The sequence below is a fragment of the Phocoena phocoena genome, chromosome 18 (genome assembly GCF_963924675.1).
Source record: "Phocoena phocoena chromosome 18, mPhoPho1.1, whole genome shotgun sequence".
NCBI lineage: Eukaryota > Metazoa > Chordata > Mammalia > Artiodactyla > Phocoenidae > Phocoena > Phocoena phocoena.
The window spans coordinates 947,255-971,549 of NC_089236.1; the positions used below are offsets into that span (position 1 = coordinate 947,255).

Here is a 24,295-nt window from a genome sequence, read left to right on the forward strand (position 1 = left end):
AGTCTATAAGTATGGATCATTCTCTCACAGTGCGTGAGGGACAAGATAGATTTCAAGGGATTTTTGGATAAAATTCTCCGTAAGACATTGATGTTGTACAACTCTCTAAATGTACTAAAAACCACTGAAATGTCCAAGTTGAATTGTGTGATATGTGACTTATATCTCAGTAAAGCAGTTACAAAGTACTAGCAGATTCATCCAAACACGTTGCTCCTGGAAAGCCAGGTGAGACTCACTGCATCTCCAGGCTCGACATACTCACAGGATGCGCCACAAGGCACTGCTTCACGTGTACCAAGCCAGAGAACAGCCTGGTGGGCAGGAGGCAGGAGCTGGAGCTGCTCAGGACAACTTGGTCACCAACGATTCCATCCAGCTGAGCAAAAAGCTGCTTCTTCAGCTCTAGGTTTTCTGGAACACATTCCTGAAAAGGACATCTTCCAATTACTACTCAGGATCACCGCACTTAGACCCCAAGCAAAGCGTTTCATGTTTGAGTCATTCCAAAAAGAACCAATTAAAAAACGACCAGCAAAATTTAGGAACGGGAAAAAATGCTGCCAAAAAGTATGACAAATCTTGGTAACTCTGGAGACCAGGTGATGCAGATATGGGAATTGTATTTTCTAGTTGTGTGTCGGACTGAAAATTCTCATAATAAAAAAGTCCTTCAACCGCGTCGGGGGTGGGTTCTACAAACAGAATACACGACAGCACTGCAGGCAAAGCGCTGGGATATCGACAGCAGTCATCACCACTTGTTTGTCCTGATCACCAGATCAACTTATCTTCAAGGAAGAATCTTACCTTCATGAAATGAACAAACATGTTACATCCATAACTCCCAAAAGGCTTCCTGAGAGTCCGCTTCTAATTGGAAATCTTTTGACAAAGACCTTTGTTTCTAAAAAGCTAAAATTACTTTAATAGGGCGGTAACGGGGGAGGCTAGAGAAGCAAATTCGGATTAAATACCGCAGATAACAACTGCTTGGAAATTCTGACGACGTACAGAAGGGGTTGGAGGTGAGAAGACGTTCTCAGACACCCAAGCACAGGCCCACGGGTGACACAGGTCCCTGGGAACGCGGTGCTCACGGCGGGTGCCGCCCTGCTGTGGAAGGAGGCGGAACAGAAGAGGATACTCGCTGGACATTCCAGAGCAACCTTCCGGCCTGCCACCCCCTGGGGAAATCCCACCAGGGTCACGCCTCCCCAGGAGGGTCCCTGAGCTCCCAATCCCTGGTGAATTGGGGGAAATGGTTCTCAGTGGGGTCAGATAACAGAATCAACTGGTGCTTGCAAAAGATGCAAACTCTCAGGCCCTCATCCCAGACCTACTGATTCAGACCCCCTGCGCGTGGAAGCGAGGCATCTGTATTTTTATCCAACCTTCTGATGACTTTTGTTCACTCAAGCTTGAGACCCACTATTCTGAGGTGTGATCCAGAGCGGGGGCCGACAGTGCTCTCAGTGGTTTGCCACCAAATCCATCCTCAAGGGTCTCCCACTCTGAGGTCAGGCTCCCCAGCCGCTTCCCCTCCACATACTGGCCGAGTGTGCCCAGGTTAGTCTATCAGCACTGTGGTAGCAGAAACGGCACAGACACCAGCAGATGACCAGAAGTGTGCAAAAGTCAAAGTGTAACGCACAAGTACTACCAGTAATTTTATCAGAATCACCCCTCAAAAATAAAATATTTTCACGTTTAATAATATCTAATAGTTCATGTCTAATATAGTGAGATTAGCTGTGTAAATATTATGACATGAATTCCATTTCTATACCATCTACAAGATTTTAAACGTCTTCCTCTAAGGGTAAGAAGTCAATACTGTGTTTGCTGGTACTTTTAAAAAATATAATCAAACCATGTGGAATTTTATTCAGAACAAAAGGTCACATAAGCACCACATCTCAAAGACAGGGGGAAAAAAACGGAGTCATTTAAGAACTGTGAAGCCCATTGTGTTAAATCCCCTTATCAGAGGGGAAAAGCTACAGTAGCTGGCTGGTTGTATTGAGTAATTCCTGGATCAGTTAAGTCTGCAAGTTGGGTTACGTTTAAATGGAGCCTTGTAGTAAAGCCAGGGGCTAAACGTGATGCAGATACAGTGTAAGCTAATAAAAGAGTCCCGTGAATGGTCTTATTGTGAGCCTGTCCTGCAGATTCTCCCTTGAAATTCTATGCCTTTCTTCAGATCATTTGATTATCAAAGAGGCAAGAACACTTGAACCAGAGGAAACCCAAACCTGCTACAATTATGTAAGGGCTTCAGCGGCGCACCTGCTTGAAGTTTGACTGCTGTTGTTGTTAATAGTGACCCAGTTGTGTCCCATGGACTGGGCCAGGGTTACGCCTCTGTCCCTGTCAAGCCTTGAGCTCATCTCCTTGCTGTTCCTCATGGCTTGCCTGAGGAAGGGGGCCTGCAAACTGTTGCTCAGGACCGTCATCACTTGGGTGGATCACAAAGCTGAGAGCGGTTGCAGTCGCTGGGTTCCCACAGATGGCTGGGAGGGAAGGACAGCAAACAGCGAGACACACACACCTCGCTCTCTCCCGACCTCAGCAGTGCGGCCGGGTGCGAATCCCGGGGCGGGTTCATGGTGTCTTTCCGAGGCCTGTCTAGGGAAAGCCACCAGATGGGAAGTGTCGGAGTGAAACTTCTCTCACTGCTGAAGGTAATTAGCTGGACTTGGCTTAATTAAACTCTGACAGCATTTTCAAAGCAACTATTTGTTTGTGTTTTGTTTGTTTTGAGGTGGGAGAGAGATGCAGCCCATAATAAGTGATATTCTCACGCACAACCGCAAGCTCAGGTTCTGACAAACAAAACTCTGGGGACAAGGAAAGCACTAAGGAACTGTCCAAGCGTCACAACTATTAATGGCGCCTCAAAGGGAGCTTACTCGTGACTTGAAAGATACTTAAAAGGGGGGTTCAGACACTTAAAAGGTGGGGTTACGTTCAAACACCCCTTTTCCCTTCCATTCTTGAAAGGAAGAAACTGAATGATGGTATTATAGGTCTAACCTTTTGTTCTCCCCCATTTATTTGAAATTTTAAAGTAAATAATGTATATACTTTAGTGTTTTATTATCAGTGAAAGTCACCAATGACAGCACCTGACCCAGGAGGCCTGTTTCGGAAAAGGGGCACGGCCACGAGTCAGTGGACTGGATGATCCCCAGGCAAAGGAGGTGCTGGACGAGAGCTCAATGCTGAAGTTTTGACCCACACGCTGTGCAACCGTGTGCATTTTCCAAAACAAATACTTTCATGGGGAAAATGAAATTTAGTTGATTTTTTAAAGTCAATTCAGGCATTTTAGATAAGCATCTTCTCGCTAGAAAATCTACCTTGCTAATGCAAAATACCTGGAAGCAGTCTCCAATGTTCTTTCCAGCAAGAAAGGAAAACTAAATTAGAAGACTTTGGTACTTAAGGTATTTTACATGCAAAGAAGTTCTATTAGCCAATTTTATCAGGAAAGACATGGGAAGAAAGGAAATTTGAGCTCAAATCCTATTGTAATCACGGCAGAGGGAATTCATTCTCAACTTGAAGATGGGCATGATCTCCTGTAAGTTCTGTCTCTTAGCACTAATTAAATCTCTTGCTTCAGCCTGTTTAATCATCACCAATTTCTTTTCAGTATTTCTTGCAAGAGCACAATCTCTAAAATCCATCACGTCAATGGACTGCTAATGACGAGTCTTCTCAAGAGGCGCATGTCACAATTACCAAGGAAAAAAAAAGACAAACCTTCTTGCTCTAGCAGAAATTGCATGTGTTAAAGAAAAAGGAAGGAAAAGTACAGGTTGTCAATATCACAGGCAATAAACAGCACTGTGCCCTAACCAGAGGCTCATGTTTTTCCTTAAAAATCAAAATAAAGGGCTTCCCTGGTGGCGCAGTGGTTGAGAGTCCGCCTGCCGATGCAGGGGACGCGGGTTCGTGCCCCGGTCTGGGAGGATCCCACGTGCCGCGGAGCGGCTGGGCCCGTGAGCCATGGCCGCTGAGCCTGCGCGTCCGGAGCCTGTGCTCCGCAACAGGAGAGGCCACGGCGGTCAGAGGCCCGTGTACCGCAAAAAATAAATAAATAAATAAAATAAAAATAAAGTTTTTTTTAAAGCATATTATAAATCCTAAACAGAGTTCTACAATAATCTAGAACAAATTATACCCAATCAAGAGAGACCTTTCCAAAGCAAAACCCAGTGTGGGCTGTACTGAGGAATGTGACTTCCTGGGGATTAGGTGTGAGTATGACCAGGATGACTGGTTCGCTTTAAACAGGAGCCCTTCCTCACGTAACCACAGGGAACGGAGGCCAGGCAGAGGGGCACAGGTACCAGCTGCTGTCCTAACGGGATGTCTATTTCCATCCTCATTCCAATGATTTTTTTTGTACCTTTTATGAAATCATTTATTTACAATTAAGTTAAATGCTTGACATGAAAATATTATAATTTAAAATATTCCCCATAAGCCTGCAATTAGCATATCGTTTCACAGCATTTCTAAATAAAGTGAGTATACGCTCGTGGGGTCATACACGAATCACTGGGGCGTTACGATTGCCCGTCCTGTCCTGCTAAACATTCAGAAAGCCACCGAGCCGTGTGCTTCTTGCCAGATGCTCTAACAGAGCCATGACCTCTCACCTCTGGTCCTTAAATGTGAGTCTCCCCATCCCAAACCATGAAGTGTCCGGGAAAGTAGGGGGGGCTCACTGCTTCCAAAACCTGCAGTACCAGGCCACCCAAAACCGAGGCACTGGGCTTGGCTCCATCCTGCAGTCCTGATATCTCACCTCCCAGTCAGAAAAGACAATAGGTGAATTCAGAAAGATAGTTAATATAAATGTATATATGCGTTTGTTTATGGGTTTGTGTGTTTGTTTACTGAAAACTGACCTGTGGCCTACAATAGAATTTGGCTAAAAATAGGCCCTCTTCAGATTCCTCCAACTAGCAGCGCAACAACTGTTAAAACAAGAAAATGTACATAACCCTGAAAACAAAGGTGCATAGGCAAAGTCACGCTCAATTTTTTAAAACTTAAAAAAGAAGAGTATGTATGCTAATAAAAGTTTCACCCGTAAACTGATGGATGGAGACGCCTGCTTCTGGTCATGTGATGGACCAGGAGACCTAAAAGCCCTCCCTCCACAAACTAGATTACTCCACATAAAAGCAGCCATCCTTTTAACCGATAGCTGACCTCTCAGGAATGTAAGGAAAACCAGAGCAGCCAGCACTAGAGTGATCTGTGACCCTCAGGGGAGGGAGAACGTTCAAATGACCTCAGGAAGAGCCGAACCAGAGGCCATAGGATTCAGGGAGCTGCAGTCAAGGCCCCTGTGATACAGCCGAGACCCTCAAAAGGTTGTATTTTCAGTGAACGGGTCAACTAGTTTAAACCAAAAACAGCCCATCTGCTGAGGCAGAAGACAGGGAGCTTGTCTTGATCTGGGCTCCAGCTGGGAAGGTCACAGGGTGGAGGGAGAGGAAAACAAATATGTGAATTCATATTCATGAGCCTGAATCTCACCCAGGTTTGGGGTTCAAAATTATACTACACATGTGGTCTGGACACTCACAAGCTGAGAAAGTTACATAAAAATCTCTCCCAGGCTAGTGATACTACTACCAGGAGACACACGCTCAAGAAAACCCTGGAGGCACACCTGCTGAAGAGGCCTCACCTTTCCTCGGATTCACAAAGAGCGCACTGAAGAAAACACACCACCGAAAACTGTAAACACGTGAGACCACCTGGACAGAGCAAAGGACAGAACCTCGCAGAACTGAAAAATAGGGGAGCCTAGTAAAATAAGTATGTTTAAATTAATTAAAAGTATAAGAAAGGAATCAAACCCGTAAAGACCAGGATGATTTGGAAGAGCACTAAGTATAATATCTAGAAATTGGAGTTAAAAATAAAGTTACTGAGTAAGTTAAGCAACAGGATAAACACAGCTGAAGGGAAAATTAATGAACAAGACAGAGGCCAGGAAAGGACCCAGAATGCCATACAGAAAGGCAAAAGTTGACAGGTCATCAAGGAGAATCAGACAGACCTACCATATGCTGTGACATTTCCATACCCCTCTCTCAATTATTATGGAAAAGCATTCAAAAATTCAGGGAGCACATGGGAGAAATAAACACAAGTAACAAGCTTGATCTACTGGACATGGACAGCCTTGCATCCAACTGCAAAAATACACATCCTTTCCAAACACACAGAGACATTTATCAACAGTGCCAACGTACTAAATTACAACGCAGGCTTCAGTAATCCAAAGGACCCGTATCACATGAGCCATTTTCTCTAATTACAACGTCTTTAAGACAGAAATCACAAACAACAAATTACCCAATAGACTTGGAAAATTGAAAATTAACTTCCAGATAGTTCATGGGTCAAAATGGAATCCTAATGGAAATTAAAATATACTTAGCATTGAGCATCACTAAAAGGTTGCACATCAAAGTCTGTGGGTTCAGCTAAAACAGCTCTGAGAAATAAGTCAAATATCCAGTTTGGGAAATCAGAAATAGAACAGAATAAATCTAAAGAAAATAGAAAGCCTATAATAAAGATAAGAACAGAAATCAATACCCAAATTCGTCCCATAAAGACTGGTAACATGGCAAACCTCTGGAGAAGCATCTCTGCCCAGTCACTGGGCACAGGTCTCCTCCATGCTCAGCCCCAGGCCTCCACTCACCTAGGAAACCTTACGCAGGCCCACAGCTTCAATCACCAACCTGTAAAGCCGACTCACATTTATTTCTCCTTCTCAGACCATCTTCACACGGATGCTTCACAGGCACTTCAAATTCGTCTAATCTGGCCCCCTTCTCTAGTGCCAGCTGATATATTAATTTGCCAGTATAGAAAGAAGAACCTTAAAAATCTATTAATCTAATGATCTACAGAAAAGCAACAGCGTAATTCCAGTCCCCTGACTACAAAATCACTAGGTTTACCTTAGTAAGCCTCATTATCTTGTACAATGTTTCTAAAACATCAGATTTATGGGATAAAAAATATTTATAATCAGCAACGGAGTCTAGCAACACATTTTTACTAAATACCTGCTATCTACTTAAAGACGTAGTAAAGCCGTTTCCTCCAGTAACCATCTGACCACACCTGCGTGTACTGGGGTACAAATAAACATGGTGCAAACTCCAAGACTGGGGAGGAGCAGTTGTGTATTCCTACATTCAGAAAAGCTGCCTCACATGTAGGAGAAAATAAAAGTATTAGGAGGACACTGCCCATCTTTTGAACTGTCACTTTAAAAATGGTTATATTTTTAAAAACATCAGTACTGGAAAACAGGATTCAAAGATGAAAGCTCCATGAGAGCGGGAATTTTTATTTTTTGTTTATTGCTATATCCCCAGCTCCAAGAGCAGTCGGTAAACGTCTGTTGGATCAATCGACGAAGTAATGACAAGTTCTGTAACGTGGTAATCAATTTAATACAACTTCAGTGGATGCGTATTTACTGCCCTCTAGCCTCCCATTACTTTAGAGGAAATGTCTAAAGTGGGCTGAAGAGCAAACACAGGACATTTCCTGCCTTCATGCAGCCCACGGGGCAGTCCTAGCTGTTCCTGGAGCTGTGGGACACGTGCAGTGGATGGGCCCCGTAAGCATGACCCCTACTACCTGCTGGCGTTCCCCCCATTTATTCAGCTACTAGCCACGCTGCTAATCCCACAGACAGTTCTCCATTGTAAGCATGACCTCTGGGATTTTTTAATAGAAGTAAGGTCTCTCGCCTGCAACTAATGCAATGACTTCCGCCTCACGCCCAGTATAAAGCAGAACACTGTACCACGTCCCGCCGAAGCCTCTCCTCGTGTATGTGGTTGTGTACTGGTCTAGAAATATTTGGGAATCTTGCAAAAGTAATCCACTGATGTGACCTTGGGTAGATGGAAGTCTGAAATTGACTGACAAGTCACGAAACATTAGCTTTAACGTGTGAATTTAAACACAACTCTTCTGAGGAACTGGCCTATGCAAGGAACTTTGCCAAGAAATAGAAGAAGACGCAGTCCTTGCTTTTCAAGAAGCACAAGTGCTGGTGGGGAACATACATGCATGTAGCCATAGGAGAGCAGGCAAGGTGCTGTAACAAAAAAGCAAGCAGAGGGCTTCCCTGGTGGCGCAGTGGTTGAGAGTCCGCCTGCCGATGCAGGGGACGCGGGTTCGTGCCCCAGTCCGGGAAGATCCCACATGCCGCGGAGCGGCTGGGCCCGTGAACCATGGTCGCTGAGCCTGCGTGTCCGGAGCCTGTGGAAAAAAAAAAAAAAAAAAAAAGCAAGGAGAACGACACAAAGGCACCACACCAGCGGGCCATGCCTGTCCACTTGCCTTGAGGACAGACAGACACTCCCAGTGCCTTCTGGTCGAAGTCAGAATACTAATGTAGTATCACAAACTGCTCTTAAGTGGAATTACTGAAGAAAAAACACACACATGATAACAGAAGGAACATTATAAATGTTCCCATTTGGCCTCCAAAAGGTCTCATTTACCACCACACCCCAGGGCCAGCACTGCACAGCAGGGGATGTGCAAAAACTGAGCTGTGGAGGCCGTTCCACTTTGGCCACGGTAGGCTGGATTGCTTGGACAAGCCCTCCTGCTGAGAACAACTTTTAAAAAGCTGAAAATGCATTATTTTAAAAATCAGTTTGAAGTTACCGGGAAGCAACCAAAGCACTGAGGAACTGCGGGGCCTAAGGCTCAGGTCAAAGGGGAAGCAGGGCTACGAGCCTAACACTTGACTCCACCTTCATCCTCAAGGTACCTGTGTTTTGCAGAAGCACAGACAAAATGCCTGCAGAGAGCTTTTTGCAGCGATGAGGGAAAATCAGCTCCCAAGGCTGTAACTGCCAGGACTTGTAGCTCGGACCCTCAAGGGCTGTACCCTGGGAGTAACAGGGACCAAGCCTTCACAAGCCTCAATTCGTCACAATCCACGACTAAAAGAGGGACATGTGCCCCCCGCCTGGCTTTCTTCCAGGGAAGCTCCTCTGCAGGAAAGGCGCCTCAAGCAGAGCCTTAGCTTTTCATAACGATGTCTCACAAACACAACAAAACAGATGGAGGAGCCTGGACTGGAAGCCAAGAGAGAACACAGACTTTAGAAACAGACCCACAGGACAGCCAGAGAGTCCTGCTATCAGACATGGTAACAGCTGTAAGTAATACTTAAGGAACTAAGAGATATTAAATAATTTTACCATATAACTAGAAGCTACACAGAGAATCAAATGGAAATTCAACTGAAAAATACAATTAAAAACTTTAAAAGATAGATTTAAAAGCAGGTGAGACTTAGCTAAAGAAATAATAGCTTGGAAGGTACGTCAGGATAAAATACCCAGACTGAAGTACTGAGAGACAAAGGGATGGAAAGTACAGCAAAGAACACAAGGAAAGCATGTGGAAGTGCTGAAAAGTTCTAACATACAGGTAAGTATAGTCCCAGAAGAAGGGAGGCGGGGTACAAAGAAATAGAGACACAGAGAGGCAGGAGCAATATAGAAATAGATAATGAATTTCCAAAATTGATTTTAAAAATTATTGTAAAATGATTATGATAAAAAGGACCTCCAAAGAATGCGATGCTATAACCATTAAAGCAAGCAAGACTATTTTTCAGCATTTAATGAAATAGGAAAGTACACGAGACGTGAGGCTAGGTGAATAGAGTGTAATATTCTTTCCTATAACTTTATAATAAATATACATAAAATATGCGAAGGAAATACAGAAAATACTGATAGGGACCCCATCGCCGGGCAACAGGCATTTTTCAAGTTTTCTAATGTCTACAATTACTATGAACTGCTTGTATACGCAAAGGAGAGCTGATTATTGAAAGCAGGATGTGATTTTGTATTACAGTAAGATTAAAATTATGTTGAAATATGTATTTGGAAAGATGTACATAAAATATTATTAAGATTATAATCTTAGAGTGATGGCATTAAAAGTGATTTTTTTCCTCTATTTTTCAAGCTTTTTATATTAGTTTTAAGGCAGGGCAATGTTTAAGGACGGTGTCAGGAAGTATAAAGAGTCTGAGATTTTTGCTGTTTGCAGGCTAACAAGTTAACCTGCCACAGTTTCACAGATGCTCTCAGAAGACACAAGACTCTTGGGTCAGGGACAAAAGACTGTTACTGACAGGATATCGGGCAGCACGAGCTTCATGTTCACATCGCCCTCAAGTCCCACAGGGGTGATGCAAAGGGACCCAAGTGGATTCTGGGTTCGTGTCACAGCTTAGGGAACATAAATCCTTTACGACTGACTACAAGCAAGTTGACCGACCTATGCCCCAGGGGGAGACGGCAAAGTGGCCCTTTACTCTAGAGGGAGACACTCTCCCTGTCTTCCAAGGCTGTGAGTTATTCGAGCAACCGTGAAAAGCTAGTCCAGAATGAAAGGGCATTCGGTGCCTCTGCTCACAGGATGTGCAGAAACACAAGACCCATGGGGAATCACCTCCCCGCAGCCAGGTCCCCGTGGAACCAAGAAAAAGTGTTTTCTGGTCTCTTTTCCCATGTGCACTGAAAAGAAAAAAAAGGTAACGAGTCTCACAATAGAGTGTTGGCCCAAGGATGACTTTAAGAATACATTAAAATTCTGTGCCAGTCCTATACCTCTTGTCTAAGAAAGGAAAAGTCCCCTCCCCACTGAAGACCTTAAAGGGTTGCAGGAGCACCAACCACCCCCAATGGTTTACTCATCTGGCAAAACAGCTGATGAGAACACATACCCCACCAACAGGTGTGCGTCTACTCAGAGCCTCTGGATTGACAAAACTGCAATCCTTCCTGATTTAAAAAACAAAACAGAAACTTCTGAAGCCCTGAGTCAGAGCCTTAAATTAAAAGGGGATGAGTTCTATTTTAAGAACCCAGGAGTAATTTACATAAACAAAGGAAGCGCATTACAGAAGAAATGATGGAATAATGGAAGGTAACATAACACTGTTATTTTTATTATTCTTAATTGAATAATAATATTAATATTGAAGATTAAGAAAATTAATATTAAATTGAATACTGATAATATTAAAAAAAAGAAAAAACAAAGAACCAGGGAGAAGCTGTCTGCAGCTCTGTTACCCACTGGTCATCAGCTGATTCGCTGGCCTGGCTAGTTTTCCCTTTCTGCTCACTGAGGAGACCACCTCTTCATCAAGCAAGACCCCCGCTTCGTGCAGATGCAAGGACGTGAGGACAGTCAGAGCGCTGAGCGGGGGGCTTGCCCTCATCTTACGCAGCCACCTGTGCCACAGAATACATCTAACCTCGTACATCATGTGTGGCCTCGGCAGTGGAGCACAGCTTTGTGTGTCGCACCGCTACGTTAACTGAAGCAAGGTCTTGGCTAAAGACCTGTAAGGCCAGCTCAGAGGCAGGCTCAGCTGGCCCGGCTAATAACGCCCACACACCTGCCCATTGTTTAATCCAACAACAGTGTCAGGGAAATTCCTTGGTACTCCTGTGATATTAAAATATTAAATATTTTAAAATATTAAAATACTGCTTGCCAAGTACTAAAAAAAAAAGTCCTTCTCTTGTGGCAAAACCATTTTATAATTTAGTGTTTAAATTTTTAGCCATCATTTCTTGTAAGTCTATATATATGCCAAAAAGAGTAACCTGTGGCTGAATTTTTCTGTTCATGTTACAACAGCTTCCGGTGCTGAGAGCAGATTGACGATGTCACTCCCAGCGCAGACAGACACCCCGGCAAGGACACAGTGAGGCCCACTAATTTTCCAATACTTAGGACCAGTCTCAGACATAAAGTTCTCAAAGTCCAAATGTCAACAAGAAAACTCTAAAGGAATAATCGGGAACAACTGTGGTTCAACATCTGACTCATTCAATATGTGATACAAATACCTCTTAATTCACTGAAATGACTGGAGACAAAAGCACAAAAAACCTACCATTACTGAAAACCCACTGTAGGTGGGGGAAGGGAACTGAAATAAAAACCCTTATCCCTGGGGGAGGAAAAGGAATGCATGCTAGGTCCCCCCTTATCTCTCCCCTCCACCCCACCTCCCATCCCCAAGCCCCAGGGACACAGCGCCTGCCTGAAACTAAGGCTTATCAGAGCCCCTAGGAAAGACCCTTCCCCAGGCTAGCAAGGATTAAGTAACGAGTAACAGAAGAATACTTCTGGGAAGGGACAGGGCAGGAACATGGAAAGAGATCCTCTCCGAGGGCAGTGCAAAGGGAAGACTGAACGATATTGAGGGAAAAGCCCTCTGGCCAGCAGTCCTCATCTTAAACACAAGGTATTGCTAAAGGAATTTGAAACCTGTATGCGCCAAAGGTGACTATAGCAATTTACAAACCTTAAAGCTTGCCCAACTCCTAACTAGATTAGCTCAAGTCCTCACAATAAAAGCCTATTTGTAATGAGGTGGATGGACCTAGAGTCTGTCATACAGAGTGAAGTAAGTCAGAAAGAGAAAAACAAATACCGTATGCTAACACATATATATGGAATTTAAGAAAAAAAAATGTCATGAAGAACCTAGGGGTAAGACAGAAATAAAGACACAGACCTACTAGAGAATGGACTTGAGGATATGGGGAGGGGAAGGGTGAGCTGTGACAAAGCGAGAGAGAGGCATGGACATATATACACGACCAAACGTAAGGTAGATAGCTAGTGGGAAGCAGCCGCATAGCACAGGGAGATCAGCTCGGTGCTTTGTGACTGCCTGGAGTGGTGGGATAGGGAGGGTGAGAGGGAGGGAGACACAAGAGGGAGGAGATACGGTGACATATGTATATGTATAACTGATTCACTTTGTTATAAAGCAGAAACGAACACACCATTGTAAAGCAATTATACTCCAATAAAGATGTAAAAAAAAAACAAAAGCCTCACAGGAGGAAAGGCCAAATCCCAGGCATGGATCTGCCGTCCTACTCAGGATGTCTGACTTTCCAAAACAAAAAATTGTGAGGCTACAAAAAAGTGCACACCCAGGAGACAAAGTGATCATTAGAATCAGACTCAGATATGATTCAGATGGTGGTATAATCTGACATCAAATTTTAAATGATTAATACACTAAAGGCTCTAAAGGGAAATTGTGGACAATATCATACGGGTAATTTTAGCAGAGAAATAGAAACTAGAAGAGAATATCAAAGAGATGCTAAAAATGAAAAACAAAGGAACAAAGATGAAGGTTGCCTCTGACTGACTTATCGGTAGACTCGACGCAGTTGGGAAAGAATCAGTGACCTTAAAGATCAGCCAAAGGAGATCATCCAAAGTGAAAAACAAAGAGCAAAACGTCAGAGAAGTGCATATAAAACATGCAAGACCTGCAGGAAAAATATCAAATGATCTAACATATGTGTAACTGAAATCCCGAAGTTTCTACAGACAGGGAACGGGGCAGAAGAAAACATTCAAAGAAATCATAAGAACATTCCGGAACTAATGAAAGTCCCAAATCACATAGGCAAGAAGCTCAGACAACACAAAGCTGGGTAAGTACCCCTCTTTACCCCCGAATCCACACACATCTAGGTATATCATATTCAAATTGCTGAATATTGAAGACAGAGAAATACTGAAGGCAGTCAGAGAAAAAGTCACTTAATATATACAGAAACAAAATGAAGAGTTGCAACAGGGGTTTCCCTGGTGGCGCAGTGGTTGAGAGTCCGCCTGCCGATGCAGGGGACGCGGGTTCGTGCCCCGGTCCGGGAAGATCCCACGTGCCGCGGAGCGGCTGGGCCCGTGAGCCATGGCCGCTGAGCCTGCGCGTCCGGAGCCTGCGCTCCGCGACGGGAGAGGCCACAACACTGAGAGGCCCGTGTACCGCAAAAAAAAAAAAAAGAGTTGCAAGACTTTTTGTGAGAGATCATAGAAGATGGAAAGTCATGGGGTGATATTTTTAAGTGCTGAAAGAAAAACCCCGCTAACTCAGAATGCTATAGCCAGTAAAAATATTTCAGAAATATTTTCAGAAATGAAGAAACAAAAACTTTTCTGAGAAGAACAATTTAGGGAATTCGTTCCCAGCCAACCTGTGAATCTATGAATAGGAACAAATTTTAAAGGAAAGTCTGCAGGCAGAAGGAAAAAAGTAACCAGACAGAAAACTGGATTTATACAAAGAAATGAAGAACACTGGAAATGGGTAAACAAAGGTAAAATCAATGTTTTGTTTTCAGTTGCTCTAAAATATAAGTGAACACCCAAAGCAAAAATGGTAGCAGTGCATTGTAATGGATTACATTAATTTATTTTCAAGTACTGAACCAGCCTTGCATACCTGGGATAAATCCCACTTGGTCATGATATATAATTCTCTTTGTATTTTTTTAGATTTGATTTGCTAACATTCTGTTAAGGATTCTTTGAATTTTATTTTATTTATTTTTTTCTATACAGCAGGTTCTTATTAGTTCTGCTAAGGATTTTTACGTCTACGTTAAGGAGAGATAAGTCTTTCCTAGACCTCCTCCTACCTAAAATGTGTTTTTGTAATAAAGACTGGATATAAAACTCTAACACAGAGACTTCCCTGGTGGTCCAGTGGTTAAGACTCCCTGTTCCCAATGCAGGGGGTCCGGGTTCGATCTCTGGTCAGGGAACCAGATGCCACATGCATCCCACAGCTAGGAGTCCATACACTGCAACTAAGAATTCCGCACGCCATAACTAAGACCCGGCACAGCCAAATAAATAAATAAATAAAATTTAAAAAAAAGAAAAGTCTAACACTCCTTAAGTCACTGTCAAAACAACTGTGTTACTTACGTATCCACCAGCCCCAGAAAAACGTCTCTGAAGGAAGTAAAAGTGATCAGGAAGAAAATACTCATGAAGGTTCTCCAAGGTAATGTTAACGTCAATCAGAATTAACATTTAGCCCAGATTGTAACCAGAGGTCACACGTAATCACAATGTGATAAGAAAATCTGAGCCAAGATTTAAAAATCGGAAATAAAAATTCCAACTTCTCACTTGCTTGGTTAATGTGAAAAATCAGAAGGTCCGGGCCACTCTAGGTGTCCTTCCTGGGACTGAGTGCCACCTGTTCCTGTTGGAAGGACGTCAGTTTCCCTGCCCACCTAAGCCGGTCTCTCTAACTCTGTGAGGACAGCTGATGTGGAAGCGAGTTCACATGAAATGCAACATGCATCCAATTCTTGGATCATGGTGGGAAATACATCGCTAGAGCCTGTGGCACTGAACTGAGCCAGAGACGTTACATTCGCTTCTAGCTCAGAAATCCAGTCTGATACGAGAAGATAAATCCTGACCTGGCGCTCACTGCACGTGTAACCTTGGTCGGTTTGGTTCCCTGGTCTGTAAATGGGGATTCACCCCCCCCCCCACACACACACACAAGGACTGCAGGATGGTCCCTCTTTGCCGGGCTTTGCTCCGTGCCAGGCGCTGCTCAGGTGCTGACACGAGAGGCGCTGCTTTAATTCACAGATGCTCACGCAGGTCTCATGACGACGGAGCAGCTGTAGGTTCCGCCATCACCTCACTTTACAGAGGCCGAGGCCGAGGCACTGAGAAGCTGGGTCAGGCAGTCCCCCTCCAAAGCCGGACTCTTCAACTTCCTGGACACTGAGTCAATAATGCTAAAGGTCTTTTCAAAAAGTTACAGAATATTTTGATTCATTCATTTGCAAATGAACTAGAGGAAGAAACTCAAAGCACCAAATAGGTCAAGGGTTAGATCATGCTGTGTCATCTTCTAATTTGCACGTTTTTTCCTTAACGGTTCTCACGTTGCAAGATGTCTTACAATCAGCAGCATCGTCAATATAGTGCCATACAGCACGTTCACAGATAATTCACTCAAACGTATTCCCCAAGGTCTGGAAACAAACGTGCCAGCAGAAGCACAGTGCGAGGCAGAGACTTGGTCAGATGTGCAAAGGGAAGTAAAACAAGTGCTTACTTCCCTTTAAACAGTAACCAAAAGGGCAGGCCCTGCCCAGGGGAACAGGAGGGACCAAGACAAGTGATCCAGTTCAGGGCCAGGCAGGCTCATGCTCCAGACCAGCCGCCCAGTGGAAAAGCAACATGAGTTATGTAGGCAGTTCTCAGTTTTCTAGTAGCCACATTAAGAAAGCAAAAAGAAATCGGTGAACTTAGTTTTACCAACATATTTTACTTAACTGAATATACCCAGATATTGTCATTTCAGCATATAATTGGCACTAAAAGTTATTGAGATATTTTACATTCTTTTCTTTTTTCCTTAGCAAGTCTTTGAAATCCAGTGGGGATTTTACACCTGTGTCAGTTTGACCAGCATTGTTTCAAGTGCTCCAGCCACGCGGGGCCTGCAGTGGCCTCACGGGCCGGGCGATTCTGGGCCCAGGGACACCTGCTAACAAAGTAGCAACCAGCATCCATTCTGCCAACGGCTACAACCAAAACTCACCGTGCAAATCTCTCAAAAGCCACTTTAAAAAGTGTGTTCAGGGACTTGGTGGCGCAGTGGTTAAGAATCCGCCTGCCATTGCAGGGGACACAGGTTCGAGCCCTGGGTCCGGGAAGATCCCACATGCCGTGGAGCAACAAAGCCCGTGCACCACAACTACTGAGCCTGCGCTCTAGAGCCCGCAAGCCACAACTACTGAAGCCCGTGCACCTAGAGCCCGTGCTCCGCGACAAGAGAAGCCACAGCGATGAGAAGCTCACGCACCGCCATGAAGAGTAGCCCCTGCTCGCCGCAACCAGAGAAAGCCCACGCGCAGCAATGAAGAACCAACGCAGCCAAAAAATTTTTTAAATTTTTAAATATCTTCACGTATTACACATGTTTTAGAAATGTGAGAGCTGATTTGCGCAGAGCTGAGAACTTGCCAAAGCTCGTGTAACTAGGAAGAAACAGAAGCAGGACCTGAACCCATGTCTGTCGGTCTCCCAGGGCCGGGTCTTGACCACTACACCCTCAGGTGCCCCCAACGAACCTGCCACAGAATCCGCGTGTTTTATTACCACGAAAGTAATACATGTTCATTGCTGAAAATTTAGAAAATATGACCAAGGAAAAAGACAAACCTCACAAAACTCCACCTCCAGGAGGTAATCATTTATTGGCACCTGTGTTTTTTCCACATTTTCCCTGAAAAGTCAGATCACTGTACAAATTGGTTCATGCTCTGCAACTTTCCAGCCATTGTAGCAGAAGTTTGTTAAGACACACGGTGCTTAGTTTTACTCAAGAAGAAAATGGGGCTTCCCTGGCGCAGTGGTTGAGAGTCCGCCTGCCGATGCAGGGGACACGGGTTCGTGCCCCGGTCCGGGAGGATCCCACATGCCGCGGAGCGGCTGGGCCCGTGAGCCATGGCTGCTGGGCCTGCGCGTCCGGAGCCTGTGCTCCGCGACGGGAGAGGACACAACAGTGAGAGGCCCGCGTACCGCAAAAACAAAAAAAAAAGTATGTTCATAAAAAGACAGCATAAACCAAGCAACACAGCCTGGAAACTGTGATTAAATATTAAAATAAAGGATTTTGTACCTAAAGTTTTTAAATAATTGCTACAAATCAGTAAAGAAAAGTTACAGTATTTTGTTAAATGGGCAAAGAGTACGACAGTTACTTCACCAGAAAACCAAGGAAGAGGGAAGGGGGAGCAGCTCAAGTATCCAACCTCTCAAGTGATCAGGGAAACGGAACTCAGGACTCTGCACAGGGAGAGACTGGTAAATACTTCTGATGAGAAAATAAGGTGGTGTGCGTCAAAGGCCGTGTGTGTGTGTGTGTGCACGCGCACGTGTGTGTGTCTGATGGTACACCTGCCATACAGGACAGAAGGTCAATGCTTAATCGTACACTCTAGCCACTCACATGAATGTAAGAAAAACGTGCTTCCTTTACGATCGGGCTGGATGGCTGGGCGGCCCCCGGCGTGGAGGAGGGGCTGACGGTACTGGAACGCTCCCCAGTCCCCGGGTGTGGGCAGCGTGGGTCTTGGTCGCTGGGGAAAGGAGGGTCCAGGACAGGGGCGTCGGGCAGGGGAGGGGAGGGAGGGGGACGGGCAGGAGCGCCTGGAAGCTGGAACCTGTCTCTGGACTCACTCTGTGCCTCTTCGTGCCATCAAGACGGTCAGGATGTCAGGATCCGGGGGTGAGACCTGGGCCTGCAGGGATGGGGGACGGGAGGGAGCGAACAACACAGGGGTCCCCCCAGCTCAGACAGGGAGCACGTGAGCTAAGCCACATGGTGGGAAATCCTTCGTCTCCAATCTAGTTTCTGTTTTCCTGAGACACGGATATAAGAGATACTTCACTTTCCTCTCCATTCTAAGGAAAACAGTGCAAAACCATGAAAATGACCTGGGGCCTAGGACTAAGGAAGCACCGGGGGATCTCCCTGGTGGTCCAGTGGGTGAGACTCCGCACTCCCAATGCAGGGGGCCCGGGTTTGATCCCTGGCCAGGGAGCTAGATCCCACATGCATGCCGCAACTAAGAGCTCGTGTGCCACAACTAAATATCCCACGTGCTGCAACAAAGATCCCGCATGCCGTGACCAAGACCCGGCACAGCCAAAATTTAAAAAAAAATTTTTTTAATAAAAATTAAATTAAAAAAAAATTTTTTTAAATAAAAAATAAATTACAAGGAAGCACAGGGTGCAACGGGAACAGTCTCACAGTTGCCGGATGATCAGGTTCTAAAGAGCCACTAGAAAACTACGCTGTACGTGAAAGTATCCTGACCTTCAAACATCAGTGAGCCATTCAAGAAATTTTGTTTTTAAACTGTATGTGGCCAGATTCAGCCGTTGGTACCGCCCGGGGCCTCTGTGCTGACGGCTCTTGTGACCTCACGGGATGGGGGCCACACAGCCACGGGACCAAGCCCAATGCCCAGCACCCGCACCACTGACCTGACAGTAACACGGTCTCTATCCCAGAAGCAGGAACGGAACGTAGAACAAGACCCTCGGTTTAGGTGGGGGTGGGGAAACACAATATAAAGTTTCACAAAATTCCGTAAGGATCAAAAGAAAGCGAAAAACAGAAACAGGTAATTTGTGAGGGTGGCAGGACTCAAGATAACTCATTTTTAGAACAATGACTCTCACCTATTCTAACATTTCAGGAATAACGTCTCAGGAAAGTACCCAAAACATATCTGGTTAATTGGACCTAAGTCACAGGGTAATTCAGTTGTACTCTCAATGCTCTTCATAAAAGACATCAGTTTCCATCTCTTAATCTCTGAAGAAGGGGATTCCCTATTTAGAGGTGAGGGAGACAGCAGACAGTTAATAAAAATATCGGGGTGCAGGGGCTTCCCTGGTGGCGCACTGGTTAAGAATCTGCCTGCCAATGCAGGGGACACAGGTTTGAGCCCTGGTCCGGGAAGATCCCACATGCTGCGGAGCAACTAAGCCCGTGCGCCACAACTACTGAGCCCACAAGCCACAACCACTGAGCTAGTGTGCCACAACTACTGAAGCCCACGTGCCCAGAGCCCATGCTCCGCAACAAGAGAAGCCACCGCAATGAGAAGCCCGTGCACCGCAACGAAGAGTAGCCCCCGCTCACTGCAACTAGAGAAAGCCTGCGCACAGCAACGAAGACCCAATGCAGCCAAAAATAAATAAATAAATAAAATAAATTTGTTTCAAAAATATATGTATATCAGGGTACAAACGAAAAAGCATGGTGGGTATGTGGCCCTGAATTCTACAAAGAGCAACAGTTGGACCTCAGCCACAGCTGCTGAGAATTGCTCCATTTAAGGGCAGAAAAGAGTCAGGGTTGTAAGGCAGTGACAACGTGTGTTTCATACTTTCCTGCACTTTTTCCATAACCAACTGGCTTTATGCATAATTACTGCATGGAATTCCACCCATATAAATGACTGTCACTAGTAACACTTTCCCAAAGACAAACCAAGTATTCCAAGGGTCAGTTTAGGAAAGAACAAGAGGAAAGGAGGACGACTTGGAATAAACACAGCCTCCTGCCCCTCAGGTGCAGGGGGGCCCGGGCTGCCGAGACCAGCTGTGCCCACGGGGGACACAGGAAACTCCCCCTCCCCCCAAGCCCTCCCAGCCAAAACCCCAGCCCCTCCTCAGCCACGGGTCCGGCCCCAGAGCCACACTGGCACATGGGGGCCGCTCAGTGCGGGGGCCTCCCCTGGAGGGGACAAGCCCTCACACCACCAGCAGCTCACGTGATGAGAGGCAGTGGCTCAGCTGAAGCAACTCAAGAAAGCCCCGACACTCCCCGTAACACACGGATTAACAGCAGGAAGGGATGCCATAAAGTGTTCCAAGCGTGAAAGCACCTCCTCCAGGAAGGCCTCCGCCTTGGCCTGGCTGAGTCACCACCCCTCGCAGGCTCCCCGCCCGATTGCAACACACACCGTGGGCCAGGGGAAGCTCGGCCAGGACGACAGGAGCTCAGTCCCTCGCACAAAGGTGCGGCTAGTGCGTGCTGGCGACCAAGCTCCTGAGTGCCAGGCAGGCCGCGCTGCCCTGGGCGGCCGGGTCTGACACAGCACAACCCAGCTCCTCGAAGGTGACAGCCACCAACTTGAAAGAAACCTTTTGACCGTTTCCCCAGTTGTTCAAACAGATACGCTGGGCAACAAGCCTTTGAATATTGACTTTCAGATGAAAATAAACACCGCGGTGGCTCAGAGTAAGCAGCTCTGAGCCCTGGATGCCTGTGGCACCAGGAACAGCAGGGGCCTGAGAGCTGGGGGGAAACAAATGCCAGCCCGGGGCCCCCAAGGCTCCTGCGGCAGGATGCTGGGCCCCTGGACTTTCACCAGCACAGAGTTATGCCCCAGGTGTTCCTGGGTGTTTTGTAATATTAAATTCCCAGATTCCCTCATATGCCTTACAATATACCTCTGAGAAATGCAGGACCCCATGACGTGCTGTATTGTACCTAAGGTTCTTGGTCAACAATGACCACCCACCACCAAGAGCAAAAAGGGAAAACACTTTGGGGAAAATAACTAGAGGCTAACATTACAATTGCAAAAGTATTTACTATTTCCCAAGCATTAAATATGCATGCCATGGCCACTTTCAAATGGACTTACCATGTTTTTAACTGAGCAATAAGATTGAAAATTATTTCCTTAGTTGGTATCTACATACTCCACCTAACAGATTTCATAAAATAAATATGTTTATATTAGACACATGCTTATTTTGACTTTGAGTATTAATTCAGCAACCTACAACTTCTAAGGCATAAGGGAGAATTAAGTTTCGGTCTATATAAAGAAAGGTTTAGATACATATAGATATCTAGATTTCTATCTAGATTTATATTATATACAGTCAACATTATGTCAGCTCTCCAGTTTTTGTTATAATGTCGCCACCCCCATCTTTCCAAAAGAGTCCTGCAGTGCTCTTTTTTTTTTTTTCGCGGTACGTGGGCCTCTCACTGCTGTGGTCTCTCCCGTTGCGGAGCACAGACTCCGGATGTGCAGGCCCAGCGGCCATGGCCCAAGGGCCCAGCTGCTCCGCGGCACGTGGGATCCTCCCGGACCGGGGCACGAAGATCTGAGCTTCTATTTTTTTAAGTTTAGGGGGAAGTAGGGTCACTTATTCAGTTTCACAGTAATTTTGGAACCAAATTAAAAATGTCAACGTTGGGACAATGACACGTTTGTTGTTACAAATGTGGATAATGAAATGCCTGTTTTCATTAATCAATTCAATAAGCATCTTAAAGATCAATGTACCCAATGCTGGTGAGCCTGAAACCCACTGTCTTAATGAGCTGCTCTTAATGGCCGGGAATTCACAAGGCCAGCAACAAGCCACCAAGGGCCAGAAAGGGGCCTACACCTCGTGGTTCCATTTTTTAATGAACCTGCCCTTAGAAATGTAACTCAAAACACAGAAGAATGATACACGGCGATAATCAACCAAGTTTCCTTTGTCAAAGTAAAATACTGCAAAGCAGCAGTAAGATCACCGTTTTCTAAACGGCATTTGATTTCCATCGACCGAATCCCACCTACGCAGGGGCCTCGCAGAGAAAGCGCACAAGACAGGCGTGTACAGACGAGCTCACTTCGGGCCATGGCGTGGCATGGCATCCCCGATGCCCAGATCTGTCTCTTCTGTTGTGCAACTCTTACAGTGACATCATCAAGACGGTGGGATAGGAAGCCCCGGAGACAAAATCGTAGCAACAACCTCAGCCCAGAAAGCCTTTGTGAGAACTCCAGAAGCCACTTAGGAAGTCGCAGGACCAGGCGGGCGCAAAGCCAAGAACAAGTGCATGGAAGTGGGTGTCATCTACGAGACCCCTCCCCTAAGCCGTCACGCTCAGGACCAGAAGGAAAAGCCCAACCCACAGCTTCTCCTCGGGAGGACGCTGCACACCCACATGCCTGCTTTCGTGGGCTGCGAGGGGCTGGTTTCAGTCTACCTGACTCTCAGCGCTGACGGGGATGGCACACCTTGGATGCCTGGGGGCCACTGAGAACAAAGGGGACTCTGGAACAGCTCATTGAGGCGCCAGAGACCCTGCAGTGCCGCACATGGACACCAGGGGGAGCAGGAGAGGACGAGGCAAACTGCTAACGGGAATTACAGACAGATAAGATCTCCAGAAAAGGGCAGAAAGGCCCCCAGAGCCTCTAGCCAGGCTGACTGGTGAAAGTCTTTCCCTATCCGAAGCCAGTCCTCAATATTGGGGAAAGAAAACGTCTCCAACATATTGGAGCAGGGTCAGCAGACTATGACCCAGGCCAACTCAGTCCATGGCCCACAGCCAAGAATGGCTTTTACATTTTTGAAGGACTGTAAAATATGCAAGAGGCTGTACTCAGCCTCAAGGCCTAAAACATTTACTAGCTGGCCTTTTACTCTTTAAAAATTTGCCGACCCGTATATTAAACCTTATTAGCACACAAACTTTCAGGGGCCCAGAAAATACCATGTACAGTGCCTTACTTTGTATTCTTAATCTTCAAACTATAAAGATTATTTCAATGTGTTAAACTGTTTTATTTCTAAACATTAATGTTCAACTGTGAAAACATGTTATTTAGCTAATAATTGAACAGTGTACAAATGAATGATTTCCTAACCTATAGAAAATACACGACTAAGTAGATCAGTATACAAGGACATGGAAAAAAACAATCATAATGTACTATTAAGTACAAAAATCAAGTCGTGAAACATTATATCATAATAGGATTCCTATTATGAAAATGTTAAGTCTGTAATATATGATTACAAGAGTAGTAGAACTCTGGATAAATTAACTCCAAACTCTTCACAATACTCACCCCCAGGGGTTGGGAAGCGAAGGAAAAAGGGATTTCACTTTCTACTTCATATACAACTTTTAAAAATATTTATTTATTTATTTTTGGCTGCGCTGTGGTGCACGGGCTTCTGATTGCGGTGGCTTCTCTTATTGCGGAGCACAGGCTCTAGGTGCGCGGGCTTCACTAGTTGTTGCTCGCGGGCTCTAGAGCGCAGGCTCAGTAGCTGTGGTGCACGGGCTTAGTTGCTCCACGGTACGTGGGATCTTCCCAGACCAGGGCTTGAACCCGTGTCCCCTGCATTGGCAGGTGGATTCTTAATCACTGCGCCACCAGGGAAGTCCCCCTCATATACAACTTTATGCTTCTTTTTTTTTCTCCAACAAGTGTGAACCACTTCTGAAATTTTTAGGACAACAAAAAATGTTTGAAGAAATGTTATTCCTATTTTAAATATAAACATTATGTTCCAGTTTATAAAACTAAGGATAATAAAGACCCTATGGGGACGTGAAAGCAGTGGAGAACTTCACTCCCACCCTAAAAACAAGGAAAAGCCAGATAAATTACAAAATCGTAACTTTTCTTGGACCTAGCTGAGATCACAGAACAACCCAATAACCTGAAATCCAAGGAAAGACGGGCCTCTCCAAGGAGAGACTGGAGGCTTTGTCCCCTGGGGCAGAGCTCAGAGGAAAACTGCAGGCACTACTAAAGCAGGTGAGACGTCAACCCAAAACCCAACAAACTGCTGAGTGTGAGCTGGCGGGAGGGCCTAGGCCACCAGGAGGTACAGACAGAGCACAGCTCACACCTGTCCGCCTGCCAGTGCAGGGGACACAGGTTCGAGCCCTGGTCCGGGAAGATCCCACATGCCGCGGAGCAACTAAGCCCGTGCGCCACAACTACTGAGCCTGCGCTCTAGAGCCCGTGAGCCACAACTACTGAGCCCACGTGCC

General features: G+C 45.5%; 1 protein-coding gene across 1 annotated transcript in view; it reads right to left on the reverse strand.

The window, feature by feature from the left end:
* The window catches only part of CRYL1 (crystallin lambda 1), a 73,117-nt gene that overhangs the window by 22,873 nt on the left and 25,949 nt on the right, over window positions 1-24,295 (reverse strand). The window contains exon 4 of the mRNA XM_065895970.1: window positions 266-427. Coding sequence (XP_065752042.1) covers window positions 266-427 — 162 coding nt within the window. The remainder of the gene's footprint in view (window positions 1-265; window positions 428-24,295) is intronic.